Below are 23,750 nucleotides of genomic sequence, written 5' to 3'. Positions count from 1 at the left end.
GAAGGTATCCCTATTGCAAACACCGAAGCCAAACGGTCTAAAAGCCTCCACAGAAAAGACAGGGAAAGACGCCACCCTACGCTCAGAGGTAATACCTAAGAACCGAGAGGGTAGTGACGGCAACCAGAATCAATAGCAGCTTGTATTGAGCAACAAAACTCAGGGTTTCATTGGCCCGATCTAGCTGTGCTGCCGGTATAGCGAGGGATCCACAGATCTCATCGAGCTCTCGGACAAGGCGCTCGTTCATCTGGTAGATGTGTCTGGACTCCTGGATGATTTCTGTGCGAGCTAATCAGTTGCGAATCTGAAGCCAAGGGACGGACAAACAAACCAGTCTTCTCCTCCTCACTCAAGTTTTCCTCTGCCAGCTCCATAGCAGCCTTGAACTTCGCGCGCAGACTCTCCTCCTTGCCCGTCTCCACAGGGAAGACAAACATGTTGGTAGAAAACGCCTTGGCCTCATCGCTATCGCCGGCCGGCGCCTTGACGGGAAAAAAGTCCTTTGCCATGAGAATCTGCCTCAGCAGCATCTTTCCGCCGGCAAAGAGGGCCATGTAGTAATTGTGCGCATAAGCCAGCAGTAGATGGGGCTTCTCCAGCAGAACCTTCTCGATGTGCGCTACACACTCGCCGCGCACAGAGTTGGCATCCGCTGGGGCATCCGGATCGAACCGTTGGGCATCGTAGAGGTACGTCAAGTCTAGAGCGATGGCAGGAGCGCGCGTGAGGCGAGGATCAGACAGTGCCTGCAAAGCGGTGTAGATGTGTGGCTTGACGAGGGAGGCGTTGGCGAGGAGGTGTGCCCAGGTCCGCTCGAAGGCAGAGTAGACGTGGTAGAAGGAAAGAATCCCTTCGCGGTAAAGGCGGTAGTCGCGCAGGCCGAGCATGAAGCGCTGGACGATCAAGTGGTTTACGATGTCATGGAGGTCCCTGAATAGTGGGGGTTACTACGGTGGTCTACATAGTGGGGAGCGGTAGGTTTACCTGGTAGCCGTATTGATCGCCTGCGAGAGGTTCTGAGGCTTCTCGGGGAAAGCCTCGGCGAGGCGTTTTTGCTCTTGCTGTTGTTCTGTTTCCTTAGACATGGCTGCGACTGTTTGTGGAATATTGGAGAAAGTTGAGTGGAAGAAAGTCAGAAGTCTGAATGAAGTCTTAAGTCTTAAGTCTTGCGACAAAAAACCGGAAGAGGTGGTGGAAGACAGGAGTTTGAATGAATGTGGCAGAGAGTGGACTTGAAGAGGAAGAGGAGGAGAAGTCAGAGAAGGCAGAGGAGGAGAGGAGTAACACCAGCACCGCTCACCGCCCCACCGCGGTGCATTTGGAGTCGCGCTACTACTACTTGTATCGAGGGGCGTGTGCACATGTTGGGCACGCGGATGAGTACACTGTGACTACCGAGATGCAACACAGCTCAGGCTTCCTAGGCACATGAAGATGATAGCTGTTTAATCAAATGGTAGATGGATGCCTAGAAAGCGGTCCTTTACTCGCAAAAGTTCCTGATCCTTCAAATATCTACCGGTATCAGTTCCAGGAACCCCACGATGCTCGCCGCTAGGATGAAAGCAAGTCTCCGTCCCCCACATGGCACCCATCCACAGCTAGCAGTTACCCCTCGCAAATCTTGGTTACCTCCGAACCCTTGACCTCCATCGGAGTCCATTCCAGAGCTCGCCCTCCCGCGCACAGAACAAGAGTGCATGATGCCTTTCAGCATCCATATCACACACAGCTCCCATCCATCTATCTCCACAGTGCACACCGATACTCTAGTTGATCGGATTCCTCCATCGATATGTATGATAGCTCTTCGGAGCTGCAAAGCTGATTGCTTCGGTTAGGGTCATCATGCAACCCAACCACCGGGATGCAAGCAAGGCATTCTAGAGTACTCTAGAGCGTGCATGCGGATCTGATCGGTCAGGCGTGGGGTGTTTGTTATCTGATCTTCGCCAAACGTGTGGAGATGATCACTATGTGGCGATAAGGGAGAAGGAAGAATGCGGATCAAGATATGGTAATAATCAGAGGATAAACAGGAGGAAGGTTTTCACCGCGATGCGCTGCGCCGCCGTGGGATCGAACGGATTTGCTGGTCCGTCAACCTATTTTCCACCGCCGCCGCCGCTACGGTATCCGGGAAGCAGGTGAAGTTGAGGGGAAAAGCACCCTTACATATACCTGCTCTGCCGTGAAGCCCCGAATTTGTGCATACAGGGAACGGAGAGCTGGGGTATTCGTTGTATGTTTGTACCGGCGAACCCATGGAGTACAGTCACTGGTGCCATGATACCGGTACTTTACATATGGTTCCAGGGATCGACAGGTCAGTAGATACCTGAAAACTTTGGTATTCGGCGGCCCGCCTGTCTCATATGTACTTATCCTCTCCCGCTGGAGATGAGATGGTACCGGTGATAAGGAAACAACTTCGAGAAAACTTTTGGCCAGTTGTTCCGAGATATTTCTAACTTCTGTATGGTACCTGGGAATCTCACCTTTATTACCGTGAGACGGTTACCAGATATGCGTCCAACCTCCCAAACTCCCAAAAATACATGTGTCAATACTTCACCGTTTCCCATGGCGCGCCCCGGCGACTCCCGCCACAAACACTATATATTGCCCCCAAGCCCCTCTTCGCGGCGGCGGCGGGGCCCGTCACGTCAACAGAAAATACTCATCCCTGCAGCTGGCAGATCGCAGATGCGATGACGTCTTCCGTCGCACCCTGAGCGGAGGGGACGGGCAACTTCTCCGCATCCAAATCTTGAAACAATCCGTTCGGAACACTTTATCAAGCTTGCGTCTGTCCGCCGCGTCTTCACCACTGAGATATCAGCATACCTACAACGAATCAACGATGTCAGAACAGAAACAGAAGCTATCCATAGCCCTCCTCGGCAGCGGCATCTTCGCGCGCGAACAACACCTTCCGGCCATTCTGGAGTGCGCGGATACCGTGCAGCTGAAGGCTATCTACAGCCGTTCTATTGCGTCTGCGGAAAAGCTTACTGCGGCTGCTAAAGAGGCCGGGCTCCAAGATGTGGAGGCGTATGCCTCCGAGAGCAAGGACCACGATCTCGAGGCGCTGTTGAGGCGTGAGGATATCGATGCTGTTATCATCTGGTTATTACCATCCCCCCTCCCCCCGGATGGACAGATGGAGGCAGATAGCTGACGTTTTTCGTCCAGCCTACCGATCCCCGTGCAGCCCTCGATTATCCGCGCGTGTTTGGGCGCTGGCAAACATGTGCTCTCGGAGAAGCCCATCGCGCCGACCCTCAGTGCAGCGCGGGAGCTTCTGCTGTTCTCGCAGCGGCCGGAAACCCCCGCCTTCCTAGCGACCACGGCACACACACACGTTACGTCTGCGCTGTGGGCCGTCGCCGAGAACTACCGGTTCCAAGGAGCGTGGGGCTACGCACGCACGCGCATCGAAGGGCTTGGCCGGATCCTGAACTTCAACGTGCGCGTTGCGAGCATGGTCGAGCCGGAGACGAACAAGTATTTTGCCACGAGCTGGCGCAAGACGCCGTCGTTCCCCGGTGGATTCATTATGGATGGGGGTGTGCACCAGGTTGCGGGCTTAAGGATGCTGCTCGGCGAGGACGAGGTTATCGAGAGGGTCTCCGCTTTCTCGAGGTGTAATCAAGAGCATCTGCCGCCTGTCGACACGGTTAATGCGATAATGAGGACCAAGGCGGGCACCGTGGGGACCTTTTCACTGGGCTTTGGCACCACCGATAATTGTTATGAGTTTTCGGTTGCGTGTGAGCGTGGTGTGGTGGTGGTTGGTGGCGGTGGAAAGGTTACGGTGCGGCCAAGCGAGAAAGGTGCGCAGGAGGAGGTGAAGACGATCTCGGGCAATTCCTCAGTCAAGGAGGAACTTATGGCGTTTGCGAAGGGTGTCCTGAAGGGCGAGATCGATGGCAGACAAACGCCGGAAGAGGCATGGAGAGATCTTGAGCTGGTAAACAAGCCATCCGGCCCTGGAACCGAAGCCGAGACGAATGCTAATTCGACGTCCCGGACAGATTGAGAAGATGCTGCAGTCGGGCGAGAAGAACGGCGAGACGATGGAGGTCACAGGCAAGATGGAGTAGTCAACGAAGGAGGACCCGTCGGGTGTGGATATAGTACATGGTAATGTTAGTCAACGAATCTCGACAGAGAGGAGAGCTCCGGCAATTGGCCTAAACTGGCACAGAGCGCACGAATCGCCCCGGAAGACTACTTATAGTGAAGCCAAGCGAGGAGAAGATGTCAGAGGAGACTGCTATGTATAGTCTCATACTAGCAGAGTAAACTTTAAAGTGATTTGGCTTCGATTTGTCGCTAGATTAGAGCACGGCGAGGGCCGGCGGTTGTGGGGTGCATAGACTTTGACTAGCCACCATCACGCCGACGGGCATGCTTGGACGATAGCTACCCCTGCCAATCCCCCGCCTTCGGCTTGTGCCGGCGGTGCCTATCTGGCTCTCCGCCATCTGGATTCTGTGGTTCGGCAGCGGCACCACGAGTCGGGTTAAAGCTCAGAGAGCTGAAACCGAAGCTAGGCGCATAAGGTCCCGTGGGGCCTCACACCTCTGTGTGTGCTGTCACTCAACCCTCCACTCCCTTCAACCCACCAATCCTCTTCTATCACCTCCTCCTCCCTTTCCACATCCTTCGTCCTCGCCATCATCAAAACAATCATCATCACCAACCCAACTACCACAACAATTCCAATTCCCACCCCGTCGGTCCTACACATAATCCCACCCAGCATGTCTTTGCCCGCAAATGTAACCGTCAGCAGCCATCCCTGTCTCCTGGCGAAGCTCTCGCAGCTCCGCTCGGCGAGCACCTCGCCCAAGGAGACCAAAGCTTTAGTTCACGAATTGTCCATCCTTCTCGGATCAGAGGCGTTGAGCAAGGTTCTCACCACCACAGTCGACGGCACGGATGTATCCCCCCTGGGTGTCAGCTTCGATGTTTACAAGACCAATCCCTCGCGCATCGTCCTGGTCCCCATTCTCCGTAGCGGATTGGGAATGGTTGAAGGTATAATTCTTCCGTCCCATCATCCCCTCCTCCTCTCCCACCTCCCATAATAGGCGATTGTTGTGCTGACACCTTGCAGCCCTTCAGACCATCCTCCCGGTGCCAGTGCCAGTACACCACCTCGGACTGTTCCGCGAGAAGACCTCGTTGCAGCCCGTCGAGTACTACAACAATCTCCCGACCCGCGTAACGCCTACCACCGGTGATGCTGGTCCCTGTGATCTCGCTATCGTTGTCGATCCCGTCATCGCCACTGGCGGCACGGCGGAGGCTGCGATACAGACCCTCAAGGAGTGGGGTGTTCCCAAGGTGTGTTTGCTTCTGCGAGATGACGAGTGAAAGTGATGGACTGATGGATGGCGTAGATCTTGGTGCTTAGCATTCTGGGCAGCACCGAAGGTGTTACCAGGGCCGCGAATGAAGCTGAAGGTGTCGAGATCTTCGTTGGTGCCGTGGACAAGGAGTTAGGAGGGGTTGGTGGTGGCATGATTGTTCCTGGGTAAGTATATGAGCTTCCTTCCTCTGCTGTAGAAGCAAGCGCAGAAAGCTAATAGCAAGCAGAGTTGGCGACATAGGAGATCGCCTCTTCCTTACGATTGGCAAATAAGCACTATACCCGCATCGTTTTACAATTGGCGCCTACAGGAGACGAGTCATTCTCAGCTGGATACCTGCTCTGTTACCGGTTGGGATTTGTTTCTGGCAGGGGGGAAGAGGAGGGGGGCGTTTCCTTCTTACTCTTTGTATTGGTGAAATTTCCTGCATTCCACATGATACCTTACCAGGCGGGGCGCCACAGCATTCCATCGTTCATTCCTCGGCATTTTCTGTGGCTTTATTATGTCCCACACGTGTCTAACGCCCTTCCTGAAGACGGCGGCAGTTTCAGCCTTGACCACATACTCGCTCTTCGGACCCTCTCTGGCTTACCAAATTCCCTCATGAGAATCCCCAATAACAGCTGTTCCATAGCCCAACAGCTCCAAGGCCATTAAAAGGCTCCATCCTACTAGCGCTATGCCGGTACCCCCTCCCATCTTTGTGCAGTGAATATGCAGGCAAGTAGTGTCGTCGAACCGGCCACCCGCCAACACCCCCCCAGCGCGTGATAGATAGCTTGGTTTGATACTCGCACATAGCTATTGCTTGTGGGTTCTGCTTATTGAAGTGTATATGTAACCACCGCTTATCAGACACCTAGTGGAGAGTACTAAAGAGGACCAACAGCCCAGTTCCATTTCCTGCGGTATCTATCTCATGTCCAATTAACCATAACACTTTGATCCACGGGCTTGAAAACATACTGCGCACTTCGTCATCATTATCATCACCACCATCATCTTCACCATCTTCATCTTGCAATCAGCTCAACTTTCCTCTTTACCTCACCTGCCCCCCTATATACCTGCACTATAAATATGTGTAGGTACGAGCGAAGGACATGGCGCGGTTGCAGCCACATCACTAAGCGTCTCGCCAGCTTCTGTCATGGCGCTCGCAACGACCCGGACAACCAGTGCTATTGGCCACCGGTGATCAAACGCTGGGCCATCAAAGATGGGTTGTGTCCGTATTGTACAGGCGATTACTGGTAACCCTGTGTAGTACATAGGCGGGCCCGAGGAGAGTTCATGTCGACGCGTATCGAGCTCGGTTTAGCGCGTTTACCACACCGAGTGATCCGACATGCTGCCGACGTCGACTCTACCCTTCGCATATACCCGCGCCCGCCGGCCGGCCTTCGACGATTATTGTGTGATGAGATGGTGGGATCTACGGCACACACACAACACATCCATTGCAACCCCGCCGGATAACTCCGTCATCAATGTCCACCTACCACCCAACGACCTTCCTATGACGTGATGAAAGCTACTTTAGCACGCCCGCGAGCTTGCCCCTCCCTTCCCTTCCATCCGATGGATCCCCGGGTTGCGGACGACGAGACCACATAAAGCTCTCTCCACCTCCACAAACTACCAGGACCACAACCCCACACCCTCAATCCTCCCCGCACAGCCAGACCAGCCATGACCTCTTACGAAGTAGCCACCCCATCCGCCTGTCTTCTCCAGCTATGCACGCAGCTAACCCCACGCCAGGCCACTAACCCCGCGCTCCCAGCGATCTCGAGCACCTTGTTCGCGGCCAAAAAGTCGCTGAACATCACGTTCGCGGAGCTATCAGCAAAGCTCGGACGCGACGAAGTCGCGGTCGCCGCGATCTTCTACGGGCAGTCGCGGGCGTCGCCCGAAGACGTGACCGCGCTCGCCTCCGTCCTCGGCATACCCGAGGCGTTCCTGCAGCCGCTCGCAGAGGACTTCCCAAACAGGGGACACCTCACACCTATGCCCCCGAGGGAACCCCTGGTTTACCGCCTGTACGAAATTGTTCAGAACTATGGAATGGCCTATAAGGCGGTTCTCAATGAGAAGTTTGGTGACGGCATCATGAGTGCTATCTCCTTCAGCACGAAGGTCGAGAAGGAGGTCGATGAGCATGGAACTTGGGCGGTTATTACCCTGAGGGGCAAGTGGTGAGTTTGATGGCTCTGAGGGCGTGCGTTGGGACGGGGTAGTGGCTAATATTGTCGCTGCGTAGGCTGCCTTTCTCGAGGTTTTAGTTGCTGGCTCGTCGCTGGGAGAGTGGTGATGGTAGTGGTGGCTGTAGTGATGAGATCACGATCTATGTACTCTACAGAATTATATTTTTCCGTTTGAAAATTGGATGGATTGATGGTTCCCATGAATGATGAAACACAAGTACATTGAGGGAGGTGTACGACATAAAAACAGGTATGCCTCAGATCTACAATAACCACAGGCCGCGAACCTGCTCTAGCATCTCGTTTCGTCCAATCACATGATGATCGTAGAGGTATGCATAAATGAAGGATCTTCCCAATTTCTCCACAATTTCCTGGTACCGTATTCCCCACGGCGGCTTAGGTACATAAGACATACATACAACCGTTCGTCCGGTGGGGGGGGCTTCGTCGAGCCAGAACTGAACTCGTGCGAACGCGTCTCCATCCTCCCCTCGTCCATGCATCCGGAAACGACGCTTTTCCGAGACATCGGGTTAAAGGACGGAGGGGGCCGGTGCCAGTTTGCCCAGTGTTTTTTTGTGTCTCTGCAGTATCCGGATCCAGATCCTCTTAGCCGGCGAGACGGTTCGTTGTACATAAATGATGCTCGACACACTCGACGCACGTGATTCGCCGACCCGACCGACTGCAGTGGATGGAGGTCGGCAGTGCGACATAGAGTGCGTGTGTCCAGTAGTTTCCGTCTGATAGCGAGCGATTCTTCTGATATGTTCTGACGGGATAACCATAATAACAACAACGGTCGCAATTGTCGCTGAAGTTCATCCATGTCAGACAGATTTCCGCGAGCTGACTGTGGCCTGTTTGAAACAGCCCAACTCCTGCGCCGAGAGGTGCACAAAGTGAACAGTTACCGCTTCGTTATCCACCACTGTTCTGCCAGACAAAGGTAGTAGCTGGTTTGACAAGGATTTTGTTGACGGGAGATTCTCGTCTTCGATACCTGGCAGTACTTTCCGTTATTCCGATTGACAATGCATGACGCAGTTCCTTGATACTGAGCGGTTTTGTTGGCTGAGTACATAAGGCGGACGGAGGGAATGATAATGGTTGCGGTTGCAAATTTTTGACTACGACGAGCGGAATTACTTAGGTAGTCGGTGTATACAGGCTTGTAGGTTACTGGATGCCGCCTGCACGGCATCTTCGGTCTGCAGCTGGGTAGCTAGTGTCAGTTTTCGTGAGAAAGTGAATGTTAGTGAACAATTTACCGCATGTTGTGGGAAGGAGATGGTAGAAGAATGGGTAATTGTCGTCGTAGGATGGAACATCTTGGAAGCCTGCGATACTTGGGTGTATATCACTGCGTGCGCAGCTTGGAAGTCCCACAAGACAGCTTGGAAATCACAACAGCAGACACCAACGATTCGGGCAACCGACATAGCAAGAGCTTCGACGCTCCATATGGCTTGATAATAAAGTATAAACATAAAATGAATTGCTAGTTCTCTCGGAACCCATTTGACACGCAACACATATAGTACACCTTCTCTCCTCTCTCCATCTAACCAGACCAAACTGCCGGGCCGGGTTGGGTGTAGGTGGTAGCTTCATCCGTCGTCAGTGCTGAACATGCGTATAATGAAGGGAAGCAAAAACTCACGAATGGGCCACCAGATGCTGAGCAGAATGCCGGGCTCGTTGCCGGTGTATACACCTGGAATCGCGACCTTGGGACTTGGGCTGCCTGAGCCACCGCCCGTGACCTTGATCTGCGCACAGGAGATATAGAACTGCCCAGCAACACGACACATTAGCCTCCCGCCCTCCGCCTCTCTCGCTCGCCCCAACCACGCTGACGCTATGTACGTACCTGAGCGCCCCCGAAAGTGCTCGCACTATGCAGGGCAATGTGTTCGATCCTGACGAGGTACTCTCCATCTGGCAGTGTCTTCGGCACGGTGAACTTAAACTGCGTGGAAGTAGTATCGAAGGTGATGGCAGAGGTAGTGATGCTAGCTGGGCCCTCCTCCCAGACCTTGAACCACACTGAGCCGCTGCCGTCGAACGCCGCGGCGGTGCTGGGCGCCTTCGCCATGTAGATGTTGAAGACTCCTGGGTGGAACACGGCAATGTCAGCTTCGAAGCCGATGGTGCTGCCCGCGGTCACCGAGGTCGTCGTGGTGCTCGAAGCACTCGCCAGAGCCCCCACGTTGCAGCGGAGGTCTTCGCTGGTCACGTCGGTCACGGGCGAGTTGGCGTTGGTGTTGGTGCGGATGCTGGCGTATTCGGCGCCGGTGGCGCCGTTGGCAATCAGCTTGAGGAAGCGGTCTGGGGGTTGGGCGTCAGCGGCTACTCATGGCGTGGGGGAGAAGGGGGAGGTGTACAGTGAGCAGAAGCCTGGCCGATAACGGCGGCGAAGAGGAGGGCAGTGGAGAGGAGCTTCATCTTGGATGCTGTCTGCGAGCTTCTGGATGCTGATGGCGATGTTGGTAGGCACCTCCGATGGCCAATACCTCCACCTTATATACCCTATGCATTCGGTCTTCGCTGATTGTTTCGCCGAGACGGGAGGGGAGGGGAATGGGCCACGCGGACGACCTTGAGATTACTTGCCCCCCCCCGTCCATCCCGTAGGTAATGCACCATGGGATGGGAGACGAAGCGAAGGGATGTTGACGTTTGACGTTTTTTTGTTCCTGCAGTAGGCAGTATGTAGGTGCCACGCATGCTCACTCCGAATCTCCGCTTCCCCGCCGGAATCTCCACGATGCTTTTCCGGTCAGCCAGAGTGATGCGATCATGAGATCGTGGCGTGAAAGGCGGGGTCAGACATTTATCCTACCTTTTCGTTTGGTATAGTTGGTGGAACTTCGGGAAATGCATAGGGGAGGTTCCGGCGATGCAGCCAACTCTTCAGCACTAATCACTGCATTTCATGGCCAGGAAAGCATGAGATGGAGTATCTACACCCCATATCACAGTGAAGGACACCCATCCCACAGTGAAGGATAAGATGTAGCCATGGTAGCATAGCGTTCAAAATGACAATATCGTGATGGTCTGACCACTGTTTCACGCTGTAGGTATCTTTACCACCGACACCAGCTCAGAAGTATACTTCTAGAATTTGAAATGAGTCCACCAAGCGAAGGGACACGGAAACCACCGCCCAAGTACCATGACTGGCGGTTGTAAGTTTCACGGAGATGGTAGTTGACGTTCCCATCAACGGGGGATGGTGTCTGAATGCAGAAATCTCGATATGAAAAATCAATATGCGACGTGCATGGGAGTTTAGGTACCCCGGACTTTCCGCGCGGTTGTGCATGCTTGAAAGATCCGATGCCGGAATTGGCGGTTGATGGACCGGGGCCGAGTGATGAGTGTGCGTTGGATAGAGTGCTGAAAAGTTCATGGAATATCACCCAACACTAGCCACAGTGCGGAGGCGTATAAATGCTTGGCGCCATTGCTACGCCGCAATCTATAGTAGAGTTCGAACCGTCATCACGAGCTCCAGTTACTTGCGACGCGACAACCCCCAGACAACGACCATGACGGACAGCGACATCCACCCCGGCGCAGCCGCCTACACCCCCCCAAGCAGCTACGCCGATATTATCCTCAGCCCGCCATCCACCCCGCGCTCGGTCGACCGCTTCGCCTTCAACAGTTTCCTGCGCAAAGAATACCGGTTCGGCCTCGACCCGACGCGCAAGACATGTCCGCTGTTCCTACAGGGCCACTGCCCGCTCGGTAACAGCTGTCTCGATAAACACTTCCTCTCGACCAACAACTCGTCCTCGTCGTTCAACAATCTAGTGTGCAAGCACTGGCTGCGATCACTATGCAAGAAGGGCGAGGGCTGCGAGTTCCTGCACGAGTACAACCTCCGGAAGATGCCGGAGTGCAATTTCTTCGTGCGGAATGGGTACTGCAGCAACGGCGAAGAGTGTCTGTACCTACACGTCGACCCGGAATCGCGGATCCCGCGCTGCCAGCGATACGACAATGGGTTCTGCGAGCTCGGTCCAAAGTGTGCGCGGAAACATGTGCGGAGGCCGTTGATGTGTAAGTTCTTTTTGGCCGGGTTTTGTCCTGATGGGAGCACGGTGGCTGGTGCGGTCGGCGGTGGGAAGGGCTGCAAGGAGGGCGCGCATCCGAAGTGGGTTAGTCCTGCGACGCTGCCGTTGCCGACGGTCAAGCGGCCGAGGGAGGAACCGGAGGAGCGGGGTCCTCCGGCGTGGGAGGAGGGTGGCAGGTTTGGCGGCGGAGGTGGCAGCGGAGGTGGCAGCGGACGGGGCGGATTCCAGGGTGGAGGCCAAGGCAGGAGGAGGTTCTTCAGAGGTCGGGGATAGTGTTTTCTTGGGCTTCGGGCGTGTACCTTGAGGGCTTTGTTGGGCGTTTTTTGCGATGTGTTTCTTGTGTCTTGTGTCTTGTTGGGCGATGGGTGCTCCGAATAGAATTCGATACCGTGCGCCTCCCACGGTCATTCTCATGCTGCGAACACATCCTGTGCTGTCTCCATCGTTTTAAAGCGCAATGGTTCTTCGTTCCCGGTGTATGCGTACCCGATAGAGTATTCGAGCACGTGGCCCGTTCAATCTGTTACTTCAAAAATAACTCTCGCGTTGTAAGTGATTGAGCAGACGCATGGATGCACACCCCCCCTCGTGATGATAAGCTTAAGATTGTGGGAAGCGCCCGCCCGGCCCTGCAGCATTTCAGGTCAAGATCAGGGGCACACCAACGCCTGATCAGACACCAGACGCGAGGTTTCACGATCGGCAATGCTCTACGACCTTCTTCTCCCTCTCGTACTTCTCCCCTTCTTCTTGTTTTCCCTCCCTTCACCGTAGTCTCTCCTTTGCAAGCCATTCATTCCTCATCACCAGCTCCATCACAGCCTTTACAGCTCCTACAACACCATAGCGGTAACCGTTGTGCCATGACCAACTCGACACCACCAACAGAACCGCGCTCACCCGCAAAATGTTTCAGCTGCGGATCCGATGCCCATCGTAACCACGACCTCGAAGAGCAAATAGCCTACCTGAGCGACAAGGTGACGATAGCAAGTAGCACCCCCCTCTCTTAGCCCCCACCCTCTCGAGCGATCCCACTAATCTCCTTCCCCGGCAGACGCGAAGATCCACGCCTACGAGTCCGAGTTACGACTCCTACGCCCACCAATTTCCCCGTCCTTCGCGCCGCCAGAACCCGGGCCGAGGTCGCCATCCCCCGCGAACCGCATCAGTGCGTTCCTGTTTCCGACGACGGCGCTGAGAAGGAGCGTTCCCCCGTCGCCGCCACCAGATATCTTGCCTACCAACGCATCGCCGGCTTCCGAGTTGGCGAAGGAGCGCCGCCTGAGGATTAAGGCCGAAGAGCAGCTGCAGCAGGTCACCGCCGAGCTCGAAGATCTCAGTGCGAGCTTGTTCCAGAGCGCCAACGAAATGGTGGCCGAGGAGCGCAGGGCTAGGAGCAAACTTGAGGAACGGGTGGCAACGCTGGAGAAGAGGGACAATGACAAGAGGGAGCGGTTAGGAGTGCTGGAGAGGGCGGTCGATAGGATCTCGAGGGTTAGGGAGATTCTGACGGGTGGGGGTAGCGGGGACAAAGAGAAGGACAAGTAAGCTGCGGAGCGAGGGGAGAGGAATTGGGGCTGGTTTGAGGAGCTGAGGCTGGTTTGGGGCGTTTCGTGTTCCTTGTGGGGTTTGGAGTTCTGGTGCGAGGTTCTTTTTTCCTTCGACTCTTTTTTCTTGGGGGTTCCTTTCTCTAGCGGTCCGGTTGGTTTGTTGCGTGCTGATTGATGATAATGAGTTGCATGGCCGGAAGCCGTGGAGGAGTTTGTTCTTTCGACCTGGTGTTGGCTTGTTTGTTCTATTTCCCGCCGCTTACTCTTCATTGATGGCATGTAACTTATATACCTAGCTCAGCATACGCATGGATGCTGGCGGGCATGGCAGTCTTTTCTTCATCTTCTTTTCTTTTCTTTGCTTCTAGGCATAACTACTAGTACTCCAGACCACGATTAAGGATTTGTCAAGTCAAACTGCCACACTTCATCACACGTTCATTCAGTAGTCTCCACCTCCAGCCAGCTCTCTCCCGATATCTGTCCGCATTGCACCTGTCGCTTCTTCTCCTTCCTCGTTGTCTTCCTTCAGCCTTCGATACCCTAAGCCCTTAGTATATCGTCCACATATGCACACAAGGCCCTCCGCGAGATCGTTCTCCACTCTATTTTGTCCCACCTGATTATTTTTTTGCTGCCCCACGCTCATCTAGAGAGCCGCATCGCCAGCCAGCCAATCACTCATTCGTTCCTTCGTTCGATCCCATTTGCGCTCTTCTCCCGTGAAGAGTGAAGTCAATCTCGGTTTGTGTGTTCCTTTGCTCACAAACGTTCCCCTCATACCCTACATTTCTTAATTCAGAGGAGAGGGGCAAAAAGAAAAAAAAGTCGAAAATAAAGAGTGGGTGGATGGTCAGCCCTCATTTACCCAAAACGTCACAAGTGCTGCGCGCCTTGACCTTGCGATACGCAAACGCGACAACCCGACGACCACAACAACGCCAATTCCACTCCTCCATACTCTCGCTCAACTATCTGAACCCACCCCACCCACCATCAACCCCTGGGTCGCGTCTCGCCACATTAACCACCACCGTCGCTGCCAACAACCCTACAATCTCCACTCAGTTCGTGCGATACAACATGCTCCAGCGTGCCGTCTCGTCAAGCAAACCGACCCAATTAAAGCCGAATCCTCTCCACTCCTCGCCCTCTTCGAGAACCACGACCCAGCAGACGATAGCAAACGCGTTCGTCAAGCGGCCGGCTAATCCCTCCTCCAGCAATGATGCCTTCGGACCATCGCACACCTCCACAGTCAGCTACCCGACACTCGGCACCACTCCCTCCCTGACGTCGTCGAGCGTATCCCCGTACTCGTCGATTTCACGAAAGCGTTCTTTGAGCCAGCACCAGCAAGGAGGTCTCGCGTCGGTGTTCAACAGCCAGTCTGCATTCCAGGAGCTCGTTCCGCCAGCATTTCAATCGTTCGAAGAGCCACCGAAGGACAGGATGTCAGCTCTGCACGACGCCGTATACTTCGACGAGGCGGATTTCGACGACGATTGCGACTTGGATTTTGACACAACGGAGCCAATCATCTACCCCTCGCTTACCGCCGCCGCTGCTACATTGCCCACGCCCCCGCCGCAAACAGATCAGAGCTCGCCGCAGAGCTTCCTCCCACCAGCAGCGCCTGTACACCACGATGACTTTGAGGGCCTCGAGTTCGCACCGAGGCCGCTAGTGAATTCGCGGCTGCAGCTGCAGCAGCACGGGAATGACCTCTTCGGCAGCAGCCAGCCGTTGCCGTGGTCGTCATCGCCGGCGGAACATTTTGAGTCGCCGAAGCCGAGGGCCCCAATACAGGAAGAGGAGGTGGTGAAGCCGAAGAGGAAGAAGGCGCGCATTTTCCCGTGGACGGTGGAGGAGCAAGTGACGAAGGTGGCTAAGGTGGAAATCGTGACGACGCCGAAAACCAGCAGCAGCAAGGTCGGGACACGGAAGATTGCGAGCGGCGTAATGCCGTGGAATGACTCCTTCTCCAATGTTGAGGCGGGCAGGAAGGAAGCCAGGAAACGGAATGCGGCGAATCAGCAGAAGCGGTCGATCACCACGGCGACAGGCGATCCGGAGGACATCAAGAGGGCGAAGAAGGGCAAGGAGCAGGTTGCGCATATTTTCTTGAGCGAGGAACAGAAACGGGTGGTTGATCTCGTTATGAACTCGAGGCAGAGCGTCTTCTTTACGGGATCCGCTGGTGTGTACTTTGCAGTGAACTCTCGGAATGTTGGAATCGTGACTGACTGGAGATTGCAGGAACTGGAAAGTCCGTTTTGCTCAGGGAACTCATCTTGGAGCTGAAGAGAAATCACAAGAAGGACTCGGACGCGGTTGCGGTCACGGCATCTACCGGCCTCGCTGCGTGTAACATCGGCGGTGTTACTCTCCACAGCTTTTCCGGCATCGGACTCGGCAAGGAATCCGTCGCCGATCTCGTGAAGAAGATAAAGAAAAACCAAAAAGCTCGGACACGCTGGATTCGGACCAAGATTCTCATCATGGACGAAATTTCCATGGTGGACGGAGATCTGTTTGACAAGCTAGAGGCAATCGCAAGACAGATCCGGAACAACGGCCAGCCCTTCGGTGGGATACAGTTGGTCATCACCGGTGATTTCTTCCAATTACCTCCGGTTCCCGATAGCGGCAAGATCGCCACTTTTGCGTTCGATGCAAAAACGTGGAATTCTTGCATCGCACATACTATCGGCTTGACACAAGTCTTCCGTCAGCGAGATCCGGAGTTTGCTCGCATGCTCAACGAGATGCGACTGGGAAAGTTGAGCAAGGAAACCGTTGATGCATTCCGGCAACTCTCCCGACCGATCCAGTACGACGATGGTATCCAAGCTACAGAGCTCTTCTCCACACGTAGCGAGGTCGATACTGCCAACAACCAGAAGATGCGCAGTCTGCCCGGAGAGGTAATGCGATTCCAAGCGATGGATACCGGGTCCGTCACGGATCCAAAGTTCCGTGCAAAACTGCTCGGCAACTGCATGGCTCCCATGTCGATCGAACTCAAGATACACTCTCAAGTCATGCTCATCAAGAATGTCGACGATACGCTCGTCAACGGCTCCCTCGGTCGTGTGGTGGGCTTCATGAGCGCAAAGACGTTCGACATAATGACGGAAGACGGCGAAATTGATATTGCCTCGAAGCAAAAGAAGCTGCCTGGTGCCGTTGACACGTCGCAGCTGTGGCCCCTGGTGCAGTTCGCACTGATGGACGGTACCTCACGGCAGCTCCTCTGCCAACCCGAACAGTGGAAGATCGAGCTACCCAACGGTGAGGTCCAAGCTGCACGAAACCAGGTTCCCCTCATCCTCGCCTGGGCGCTGTCGATCCACAAGGCTCAGGGCCAAACACTAGAGAGAGTCAAGGTGGACCTCCGAAGAGCGTTCGAGAAGGGACAGGCGTACGTTGCGCTCTCGCGTGCTACCTGCAAAGAGGGTCTCCAAGTGCTGGGGTTCGAGGAGAAGAAGGTGATGGCGCACGAAAGGGTCAGAACGTTCTACGACAGCCTCTCGAGTGCGGCGGAGGCTGCAAAGAGGATTGAGAGCACAAAGAGCAGGAGGTCGTAAGCGTTCGTTCGTTTGGGCGCGCGCGCGGGAGGCAGATATTTAGATGAGATACATGGGGTAACTTGACGGACGATGGCCGGATGGCTGGATGGCTGGATGGATGGACGGCGTTTGTAATTGATTCCCTTTTTCTACCCTTCGTTTGGCTTGGCTTGGGTTGCGTTTCCCATCTCTGTATATTTATTCCTCGTCATTTATCAATGATGGGGCGGGAGGTACATCGTGTCGGCGGGTGTCGGCCGGTGTTGGCCGGTGTCGACTGTGTATTCTAAAGCTACTTATTCATCGCACTTCTCTCCATCTGCTGCAGATGGGATGGGCCCCTCGATGCCGCTGTGTGTTGCAACCGTGATAACAGCGCCCAAGGTTCCACAACCACGGGCACATGCAGGTACCGTTGCTATGGAGCTTTCTTTCGATGCTGGTTAGCCGTGTCGTCGTGGGGGATTTCTGACGTAAGTACCTATGACAGGCAATTGCAAGTGATGCTCGAAACTTGAGGGCGAGATCATGTACAATACTCCATGTACTCTATGTACATGCGGATCCCTGAAGACAAGATTACCGAGGGGGGAGCATCTACTCTACATAGTGCCCAGAGTGGAGTATCTAGAGTGGAGTACCTATTGGCGAAGCAGATCAGTGGATCCGATCGACGGGGTAGGTACTCTACCGTGTACTCTACCGTGTATGTACGCCCGAAATCCGGCCATTATTCTACATGTGCACCTAATGTGTGTCTGTACAAGAACTGGTCTCGTGGATGTGGATATGGAGAGAATAGTCGATTGGGGAGGGCATCTGCTAATAGGTAGTAGCGTAGGAACTCCGCAGAACCAGTAGGTACCTTCCACGTGACTACGCAGCCGAGTGATACCGTAGGTAATAAGACATGCTCACGAGAATAGATGGCTCTCGCCCGAGCGGTGTGGGCCGATGGAGACTGGGCACATAGTCAGAAGCGGCGGAGTCACTCGGTGTGCTGGATAGCTAGCATCTAATGCGACCGAATGCTCGCTACTAGTAGACGTACCACAGTAGCACTGCGCAGCGGAAATGCGTCACCGGGATATCACTCGCTGCATGGAGCATCCCCTCATTTTCGGTATGCATATTGTCAATAAATCGTCAATAGCTTGGGTGATGGCAAGGGGAGACAGCGCGCCGTCCGAGTTGGATGATGGGGAACATGCTTCATCATTTCCTTTTTTTTTTCCGTTTAATCATTGATTGCATGCGACCTAACAAGATCATGGCAATATCATCTCGTTCACCCCCCCGTTTCCACGCCACTGTCCAAACCTAACTTTCGTCAGGCGGCCCGATGTGGCTTTCCCTGCCCTCCGTCCTGGCCTTTCCCGAAAATTTATCGCTCCCGCGCACCCGCAAACGCCCCTGCGCCCTCGAGTCGCCCCTGCGCCCGCACTCGTCCCCGCGCCCTCGAGTCGTCCGAGCACCCGCACTCGCCCTCGAGTCGTCCCCCCGCCCTCGAGTCGTTCCCGCACCCTCGAGTCACCCCACCTCCACCGCAACTTTCTGGACCGCTATTCTGCGTCGCTGGACTCCTCAGCTTGAGTGCCCTCCTCCCCATCGGCTTCAGCACCCTCCTCCTCCTCCTCCTCCTCGCCTCAGCTCCGCTCTCTCTTGCTTCACCATTTCCCCAACCAATTCGCTAACGGTTCGGTCCATCGGCGAGTGATAATCTATGTACCCGAAGGGGGTGGAGGAAGAGGGCAGCTGGCCGCAATGTGCCGAACTCAGACCTGGAGTAAATAAGATACGTAGGTACATACTGGATGCCGCGACCTACATACATAGGGTCGAATGTGTTATGTTGAAACAAAACCAAAAAAAACACCAGCTGTGAGTGAGCAAAGGACCCCTCGGACAGTGCACAAGGCGACATCGTCGGGACCGAAAGACAGCCAGAAGATCACGTTACTATCGGGAGCAGCCAAGCAACTACCGAAGGGCAAGACAAAAGCACAGACCTTAACTGGAGTAGCCCTAAGCCCTAGTAGCGGCAAGAGCCCGACGAGGCTAGTGCCCCTCCAACAACTATATAAAGCCCCGTTCCGCCCCTCTCCTGTTCTTTTCTCTTTAGCTCTCTTTGGTATGTCATCTCTACCCCCAACATTCAACATCAGCGAATATCCCGCTAACAATTTCCCTTCTACAGCCTTTTGGCTTAGATCAAGTGTAGTATCTGTTCTTTTCAGTTTAATATCTGAAATCCGATAACATATCGGTTCTAATATTAATCTTATTTTTGAATGTTGCGGAGCTGGCCGCTGTGCTTGCGCATGTCGCCTCCCACTGTGTCACTGGTATTACACTGCCTCCAGTTGATGCGAACAAACATACAAACTGCGTCTGCGTCTTTCATTGTTGCTCTGGCTGTATGCGAGAGGACGAGGAAAGATGTCAGCGGTGAATGTGCGCATGTCATGTCATCACAGCAATAATATGGAGAAGCCAAGAGTACGGGCACGTCTCCGGTAGCGAGCACCATCTTGTAGGTATTCGATCTTGAAGAAATGAAGGCGAGGACTGCGGCAGCGTACATTTCATCCGCTTCCCTGTTCACGGTCCAGATCACTGGCACCCCCATCTCCCGCGCCTCCGCCTGGGCTCGGGTACACCTTCCCGATTATTGTTTTTGTTTCATCAGTAATTGCATCCGACCTGTCTAGATTAATATACCTAGTAAGACATGACTCCGGCAACAGTTGACCGCGGAAGATCCACAGAGTACGATACTAGTACCCATGGCATCTGCGTTTCGGGGAAGTCTGGGTTGGAGTTGAGCTGAACAGCAGCAGCAGGAGCGATGTCGTATCGCCTCACGCAGGCATCATTGGCCCGCCGCCTGCACTCTCCTCGGCCAACCAAACCAGGTTTCGAACGCTGCGCTGGGTGGATCATCGAAACCGCTCGCCTGCCGTGCCACGACTCCCTTAGTTAGTTAGGGTAGCTGCTACATAGCTGCGCCACATGTACGATCTTCTCAAGCTCCCGTTTGTCCCCCTCCCCCGGCCCCCACACCCCCCCGGAAGGCTTGTTTCCACCTCTTTCGTCCCTCGTTTGGAGGAAGGTGGTGGTACACACGCCATGCACGCGGTTGCTCGGAGCAACTGAACGATCACTGCATCACTGCACGCAGCCAATGCGGCGGTCGCAACCGGAGACAAGACGAGACGAGGCGCATCTCGACAGCTCGCATCGACAGCGTCACAACGCAGAGGAGCTTATCTCACGTTTGTGGGGGGGCTGCGATCATCTGGTTGGTTGGTGGGATTCCGGAACTATGTTGGAGGGCAATCGGTACCTACGCAGGTACGCCTTCTGGCTAGGCATCCCCCCTCCTCCTCCTCCTCCTCCAGATCCGCAAATGAGATGGTGGCTTGCTGTCACGGCCGTTGGCGTGTGGTGGAATGGTGGAATAAGCAGCTGAAAGAGACCAAGAGCGATGGTAGGATTGGCCCCATCTTGTGTCGTTTCCTCACCTTAGTAAACAACTAGCATATCCACCCCGTTGGTGACGCCGGAATACGATCCATCTCTCTCACGGTAGACTGACCCTAGTTACGGATCGACGCTTATCTCAATATTCGAAAGGCGCAGAAAACGGCCAGCTGAAGAGCGTCCAGTCCAGCACGCACCAATTCCATCGCCATCTGTGCATTGCGTCCGCAGCAATATCTACCGATAACCTTCCAATACAACTCTATATGATAGGTATACCGTATACCTGCAAGGTGCGTAAATGCAGTCAAACATCTCGTGATGGAATGCAAGAACAAGAACAAGAACAAGAACAAGATGTGCCCTATAGGTAGGTATTCCCGAGAACATAGCACAACAGGACGTGTGATCTGTACCTACTTTGTATGTACGTTGTACATACTGTTGATGGGCGGTGCGGAAGTATGATCGTACGGACGGGAGCCAGAGAGAGAGAGAGAGAGAGAGAGAGAGAGAGAGAGAGAGAGAGAGAGAAGGAAACAATACAGTGAATTGACTGAGTAGGTACTTGGTTGAGAAATAAAAGAGCGAACAACATAGGTACCTAGAAAGTTTATACCTATACGACCAGAAAACAAGAAATGCAGTACTGTGTATACTGGAGGACACCTGTCCTCCCAAAATCCTGAGTATTTCCCTTCCCTCATTACGCATAACCGTTGCGCAGGCCATTGCGATAGGTATCCATTGCGAATGTCCATTGCGAATGGCCATTGCGTGTCTTACCTATTTCACTTTTCCCCCATTACGTGTCCTGGCCTTTGAGCTCGTCAGGTTGTGACGACGTAACTTTCTTCACATACCTCCTGCCCCACCAGCGCCGCCAACTATCCACCTATGGCCCCAACCTTGGCCCTGGTGCACGAGACACAGGTCTGCGTATGTGATATATCACTCGTAATTGGATAAGATAGCGCAGATGAGGAGTTGACAAGCTGGTACCTTTATCTTATCGGTATCCATGTCATTAATTGCCATCAAATCTTATCTTATCTTATCCGTCAGTAGCTCATCATACGGTATCCTACGGTACCTATCTCATCTTATCGTATCTCCTCCTTCGACACTCGACAGACACCACTCGGACATCACTCGGCGGTGTTGAACCGCCCTTAAGGCTTAGTTAGCATCGTGGAAGAGGACATACCTACCACAAAGCATGTGGTGTACTCTAGGTATTCGAACAAAAGAGGATTGTGCGGGCAGCGGGACTCAATGCCCATTCTCGTCAATACCTAGATAGAAATTCCCAACGACTTCTATTTCCGCGTCGACTCGGTGACGCGTGAGGACTCTGGGAATCCGAGAATCTTCCATCTGGGAATCCGGGAGTCTGCAGTGTACTATGTATAGCACATATGGGCTCACGATGCTCGTACAATGTATGTACCCAAGGTAGTGGGGTGGTGGGGTAGTGGGGCAATGGAACCAAGTTTAAACTGGGCGTGGAAGTTGGCACTCGCATGTTCATTGCTCACGGATTCTTCACGGATTCCTCAGCCCTATGACTGCATATTACTACCTAGTATATACCTTGTATGATATGGGGTAGGTAAATGCTCGGTTCACCTTATCGGAGCAAGCTTTATCGCACGTGCCAGCTCCATGGAGTGGGTAGGTAGGCATCATAAGCACCCAGGTAGGCATATAAATCCCCACATCTCCAGATTTCCATCGGGAATCCCACCCGCTGCCGCTGCCGCAGCCGGCGTCTGCGCCGGCGTCCTCAATCGTACATACACACCTTAGGTACTGAGGGTATATATCAACGGCCGTCATATCAACGGCCGTCATATCGACTGTGTTGGCCGCGATGCCGAGCTCGATCGATGGTGACGGTGACGGCCCTCAAAGTTAGAACTGCAGTCAGGGTCGTCATCTGGGCAGCCACATGCATTCCATGCCGACATGCCGCCTTGCCGCGCAACCGTCGAACCGTGAACTCGACATTTGCGACAAAGATAGTCAAAGCCGGGCATCATCTCGCACATGGAGTACCTACCTGCTTCCTACCTAGCTGCCTACTTGCCTAATCAGTGTCTTCTTCTCTGCATCCTTCTTCTTTATTCCTGCCCTTGGGCATCGCCGACAACGGTCAACACCCGCCGGCCGCGTGTAAACTTAGCACTTAGTTAGCCCGCACGGCGCACGTGGCTCGCAAAATCCGCAGAGGCCAGCCAGCCAAGCCAAGCCATATGTAGTAGAATTTTCTGGCGACAGCAGCAACTTTTTTTCTTTCTTCCTTTCTTTCTTTGCAGGATGCCACACGCTCGAGAGTCGACTGTGACCCGCCGGTTGCAGGTTCAGGTCATGCGCGTGCTACTCTAACTAACTAGTGGTAGAGATGCCAGCGAGGCGGGGGTTTAAGAGTTGGAGTGCAGCAGCGAGCTGCCGTCAGGGATAGGGATGACCAATGTAGCCGTTGGAGCGTATGTAGAAAAAGGTTCTTTCGATGATGGATGGTAGATGATGGGGGATGAAAATGAAAAGCTGGCTGTCGGTGGTGGCCGAGAGGTTGCTGGATGGATGCTGGCCTTCAAGGGGCTTCTTGGAGACAGCCATAGTGATTGGAGCCTATATGTATACTGTAAAAACAATTGGTTAGCTGCCGCGAGAATCCAAAATCGTGATGGGATCCGCACAGCCAACCGAGGAGTTGCGATGTCGAGAGTTGGAGTACTCGACATCGCGTAGAGTACATACCGTACTCCAGACCCAGCCCAGCCCCCTGATCCGCGGAAACGTCGACTCCATCTCCATCCTGTGTCCCCATGATTCCGCACTTCGCAGCATCTGCTCGAAGCCTTGCATGCCGCTGTCTCTCGCTGTCTCTCCACAACGCCTCTATGGATCCGTGCCGCCGGTCTCTCGATGAATGGGTGTCGTTCTTTCGCGCTGAGGCTAACGTACGTAATGAGAATTAAGGTACATCACCTCGTACCGTACCGCACCGTCTGGGCTGGGTTGCGTCGGCCGGGGGTGCGTACGGTATGATGGCGTGTCTGGTCCGTCCCCGTCGATTCGTTACATAACTAGAGTGCGGCAGAGAAGGCAAGCACACCACACTGCCGGCCACCACCGTCACCGGCGACGAAAAAGTTGGGGCGAGGGGAAAAAGCAAGTTCAGAGTCAGAGTTCTCGATTTCGTTTCCGAGCAGTTGGAAGCGTTGCTCAGCGTAAGCAAGCCGTTCGGGTATGTAGGTTGGTAGAGGATGTAGTGGCAGGTAGGCAGACTGACAGGCCATTCCCTTGTCCCATTGGGCCTTGAGGCGTCGTGGTGGCAGGCCGATGGCAGGCGGAGGGGCAATGGGGACCGGCAGGCAGAGGGGCAGTTCGGCCAGACTCCTCCGGAGCTGGTGAAGAGCTTGTGCATCGCCGCATGGAGAGATCTCTTGGA

General features: G+C 54.3%; 8 protein-coding genes across 8 annotated transcripts; 5 read left to right on the top strand and 3 right to left on the bottom strand.

Moving 5' to 3' along the window:
• Positions 1–61: 61 nt before the first annotated feature.
• Positions 62–1,299, bottom strand: BZA05DRAFT_180107 (uncharacterized protein). The gene is made up of 3 exons (XM_051479295.1): positions 988–1,299; positions 335–933; positions 62–282 (listed from the first exon to the last, which is right to left on the bottom strand). The coding sequence occupies exons 1-3, from the start codon at positions 1,086–1,088 to the stop codon at positions 83–85; spliced, it is 900 nt and encodes a 299-aa protein (XP_051335672.1). The 5' UTR covers positions 1,089–1,299; the 3' UTR covers positions 62–82.
• Positions 1,300–2,424: 1,125 nt separating this feature from the next.
• On the top strand, positions 2,425–4,341 carry BZA05DRAFT_410471 (uncharacterized protein). Its single transcript, XM_051484903.1, has 3 exons — positions 2,425–3,132; positions 3,199–3,976; positions 4,041–4,341. Exons 1-3 carry the CDS (start codon positions 2,867–2,869, stop codon positions 4,107–4,109), a joined length of 1,113 nt encoding a protein of 370 aa, XP_051335671.1. The 5' UTR covers positions 2,425–2,866; the 3' UTR covers positions 4,110–4,341.
• A 105-nt stretch (positions 4,342–4,446) lies between these two features.
• BZA05DRAFT_410470 (uracil phosphoribosyltransferase-domain-containing protein) lies at positions 4,447–5,940 on the top strand. The gene is made up of 4 exons (XM_051484902.1): positions 4,447–5,049; positions 5,129–5,358; positions 5,415–5,548; positions 5,611–5,940. The coding sequence occupies exons 1-4, from the start codon at positions 4,773–4,775 to the stop codon at positions 5,654–5,656; spliced, it is 687 nt and encodes a 228-aa protein (XP_051335670.1). The 5' UTR covers positions 4,447–4,772; the 3' UTR covers positions 5,657–5,940.
• A 1,139-nt stretch (positions 5,941–7,079) lies between these two features.
• BZA05DRAFT_448637 (cyanate hydratase) lies at positions 7,080–7,589 on the top strand (the record flags this gene model as incomplete). Its single annotated transcript, XM_051487275.1, has 2 exons — positions 7,080–7,094; positions 7,152–7,589. The coding sequence occupies 2 exons, from the start codon at positions 7,080–7,082 to the stop codon at positions 7,587–7,589; spliced, it is 453 nt and encodes a 150-aa protein (XP_051335669.1).
• Positions 7,590–9,161: 1,572 nt separating this feature from the next.
• Positions 9,162–10,072, bottom strand: BZA05DRAFT_461291 (family 61 glycoside hydrolase; the record flags this gene model as incomplete). The annotated part of the gene is made up of 4 exons (XM_051487676.1): positions 9,985–10,072; positions 9,471–9,928; positions 9,261–9,390; positions 9,162–9,205 (listed from the first exon to the last, which is right to left on the bottom strand). Exons 1-4 carry the CDS (start codon positions 10,043–10,045, stop codon positions 9,162–9,164), a joined length of 693 nt encoding a protein of 230 aa, XP_051335668.1. The 5' UTR covers positions 10,046–10,072.
• A 1,029-nt stretch (positions 10,073–11,101) lies between these two features.
• On the top strand, positions 11,102–12,199 carry BZA05DRAFT_410465 (uncharacterized protein). The gene has a single exon (XM_051484901.1). The coding sequence runs from the start codon at positions 11,155–11,157 to the stop codon at positions 11,956–11,958; it is 804 nt and encodes a 267-aa protein (XP_051335667.1). The 5' UTR covers positions 11,102–11,154; the 3' UTR covers positions 11,959–12,199.
• A 128-nt stretch (positions 12,200–12,327) lies between these two features.
• BZA05DRAFT_379146 (uncharacterized protein) lies at positions 12,328–13,660 on the top strand. Its single transcript, XM_051481879.1, has 2 exons — positions 12,328–12,678; positions 12,743–13,660. Exons 1-2 carry the CDS (start codon positions 12,549–12,551, stop codon positions 13,234–13,236), a joined length of 624 nt encoding a protein of 207 aa, XP_051335666.1. The 5' UTR covers positions 12,328–12,548; the 3' UTR covers positions 13,237–13,660.
• Positions 13,661–22,404: 8,744 nt separating this feature from the next.
• On the bottom strand, positions 22,405–23,738 carry BZA05DRAFT_410457 (uncharacterized protein). The gene is made up of 2 exons (XM_051484900.1): positions 23,400–23,738; positions 22,405–23,259 (listed from the first exon to the last, which is right to left on the bottom strand). The coding sequence occupies exons 1-2, from the start codon at positions 23,724–23,726 to the stop codon at positions 22,717–22,719; spliced, it is 870 nt and encodes a 289-aa protein (XP_051335665.1). The 5' UTR covers positions 23,727–23,738; the 3' UTR covers positions 22,405–22,716.
• Positions 23,739–23,750: the final 12 nt, after the last annotated feature.

The sequence above is a fragment of the Tricharina praecox genome (genome assembly GCF_024521635.1).
Source record: "Tricharina praecox strain CBS 144465 chromosome Unknown BZA05scaffold_32, whole genome shotgun sequence".
Classification (NCBI taxonomy): Eukaryota; Fungi; Ascomycota; class Pezizomycetes; order Pezizales; family Pyronemataceae; genus Tricharina; species Tricharina praecox.
The sequence above is the reverse complement of the archived record's forward strand: the minus strand, read 5'-3'. Positions and strand labels throughout refer to the sequence as shown.

Excerpts from the sequence above, each read along its gene's own strand:
- BZA05DRAFT_180107 (XM_051479295.1), bottom strand. The coding sequence starts at position 1,088 with ATGTCTAAGGAAACAGAACAACAGCAAGAGCAAAAACGCCTCGCCGAG. Across the intron at positions 934-987 it reads GCGATCAATACGGCTACCAG|GGACCTCCATGACATCGTAA; the intron begins GTAAACCTACCG and ends CCCACTATTCAG. Across the intron at positions 283-334 it reads GAGTGAGGAGGAGAAGACTG|AAATCATCCAGGAGTCCAGA; the intron begins GTTTGTTTGTCC and ends TAGCTCGCACAG.
- BZA05DRAFT_410457 (XM_051484900.1), bottom strand. The coding sequence starts at position 23,726 with ATGCACAAGCTCTTCACCAGCTCCGGAGGAGTCTGGCCGAACTGCCCC. Across the intron at positions 23,260-23,399 it reads GTGTGGTGTGCTTGCCTTCT|GTTAGCCTCAGCGCGAAAGA; the intron begins CTGCCGCACTCT and ends CTCATTACGTAC.
- BZA05DRAFT_379146 (XM_051481879.1), top strand. The coding sequence starts at position 12,549 with ATGACCAACTCGACACCACCAACAGAACCGCGCTCACCCGCAAAATGT. Across the intron at positions 12,679-12,742 it reads CGACAAGGTGACGATAGCAA|ACGCGAAGATCCACGCCTAC; the intron begins GTAGCACCCCCC and ends CTTCCCCGGCAG.
- BZA05DRAFT_410465 (XM_051484901.1), top strand. The coding sequence starts at position 11,155 with ATGACGGACAGCGACATCCACCCCGGCGCAGCCGCCTACACCCCCCCA.
- BZA05DRAFT_410471 (XM_051484903.1), top strand. The coding sequence starts at position 2,867 with ATGTCAGAACAGAAACAGAAGCTATCCATAGCCCTCCTCGGCAGCGGC. Across the intron at positions 3,133-3,198 it reads ATCGATGCTGTTATCATCTG|CCTACCGATCCCCGTGCAGC; the intron begins GTTATTACCATC and ends TTTTTCGTCCAG. Across the intron at positions 3,977-4,040 it reads CATGGAGAGATCTTGAGCTG|ATTGAGAAGATGCTGCAGTC; the intron begins GTAAACAAGCCA and ends CGTCCCGGACAG.
- BZA05DRAFT_410470 (XM_051484902.1), top strand. The coding sequence starts at position 4,773 with ATGTCTTTGCCCGCAAATGTAACCGTCAGCAGCCATCCCTGTCTCCTG. Across the intron at positions 5,359-5,414 it reads AGGAGTGGGGTGTTCCCAAG|ATCTTGGTGCTTAGCATTCT; the intron begins GTGTGTTTGCTT and ends TGGATGGCGTAG. Across the intron at positions 5,549-5,610 it reads GGTGGCATGATTGTTCCTGG|AGTTGGCGACATAGGAGATC; the intron begins GTAAGTATATGA and ends AATAGCAAGCAG.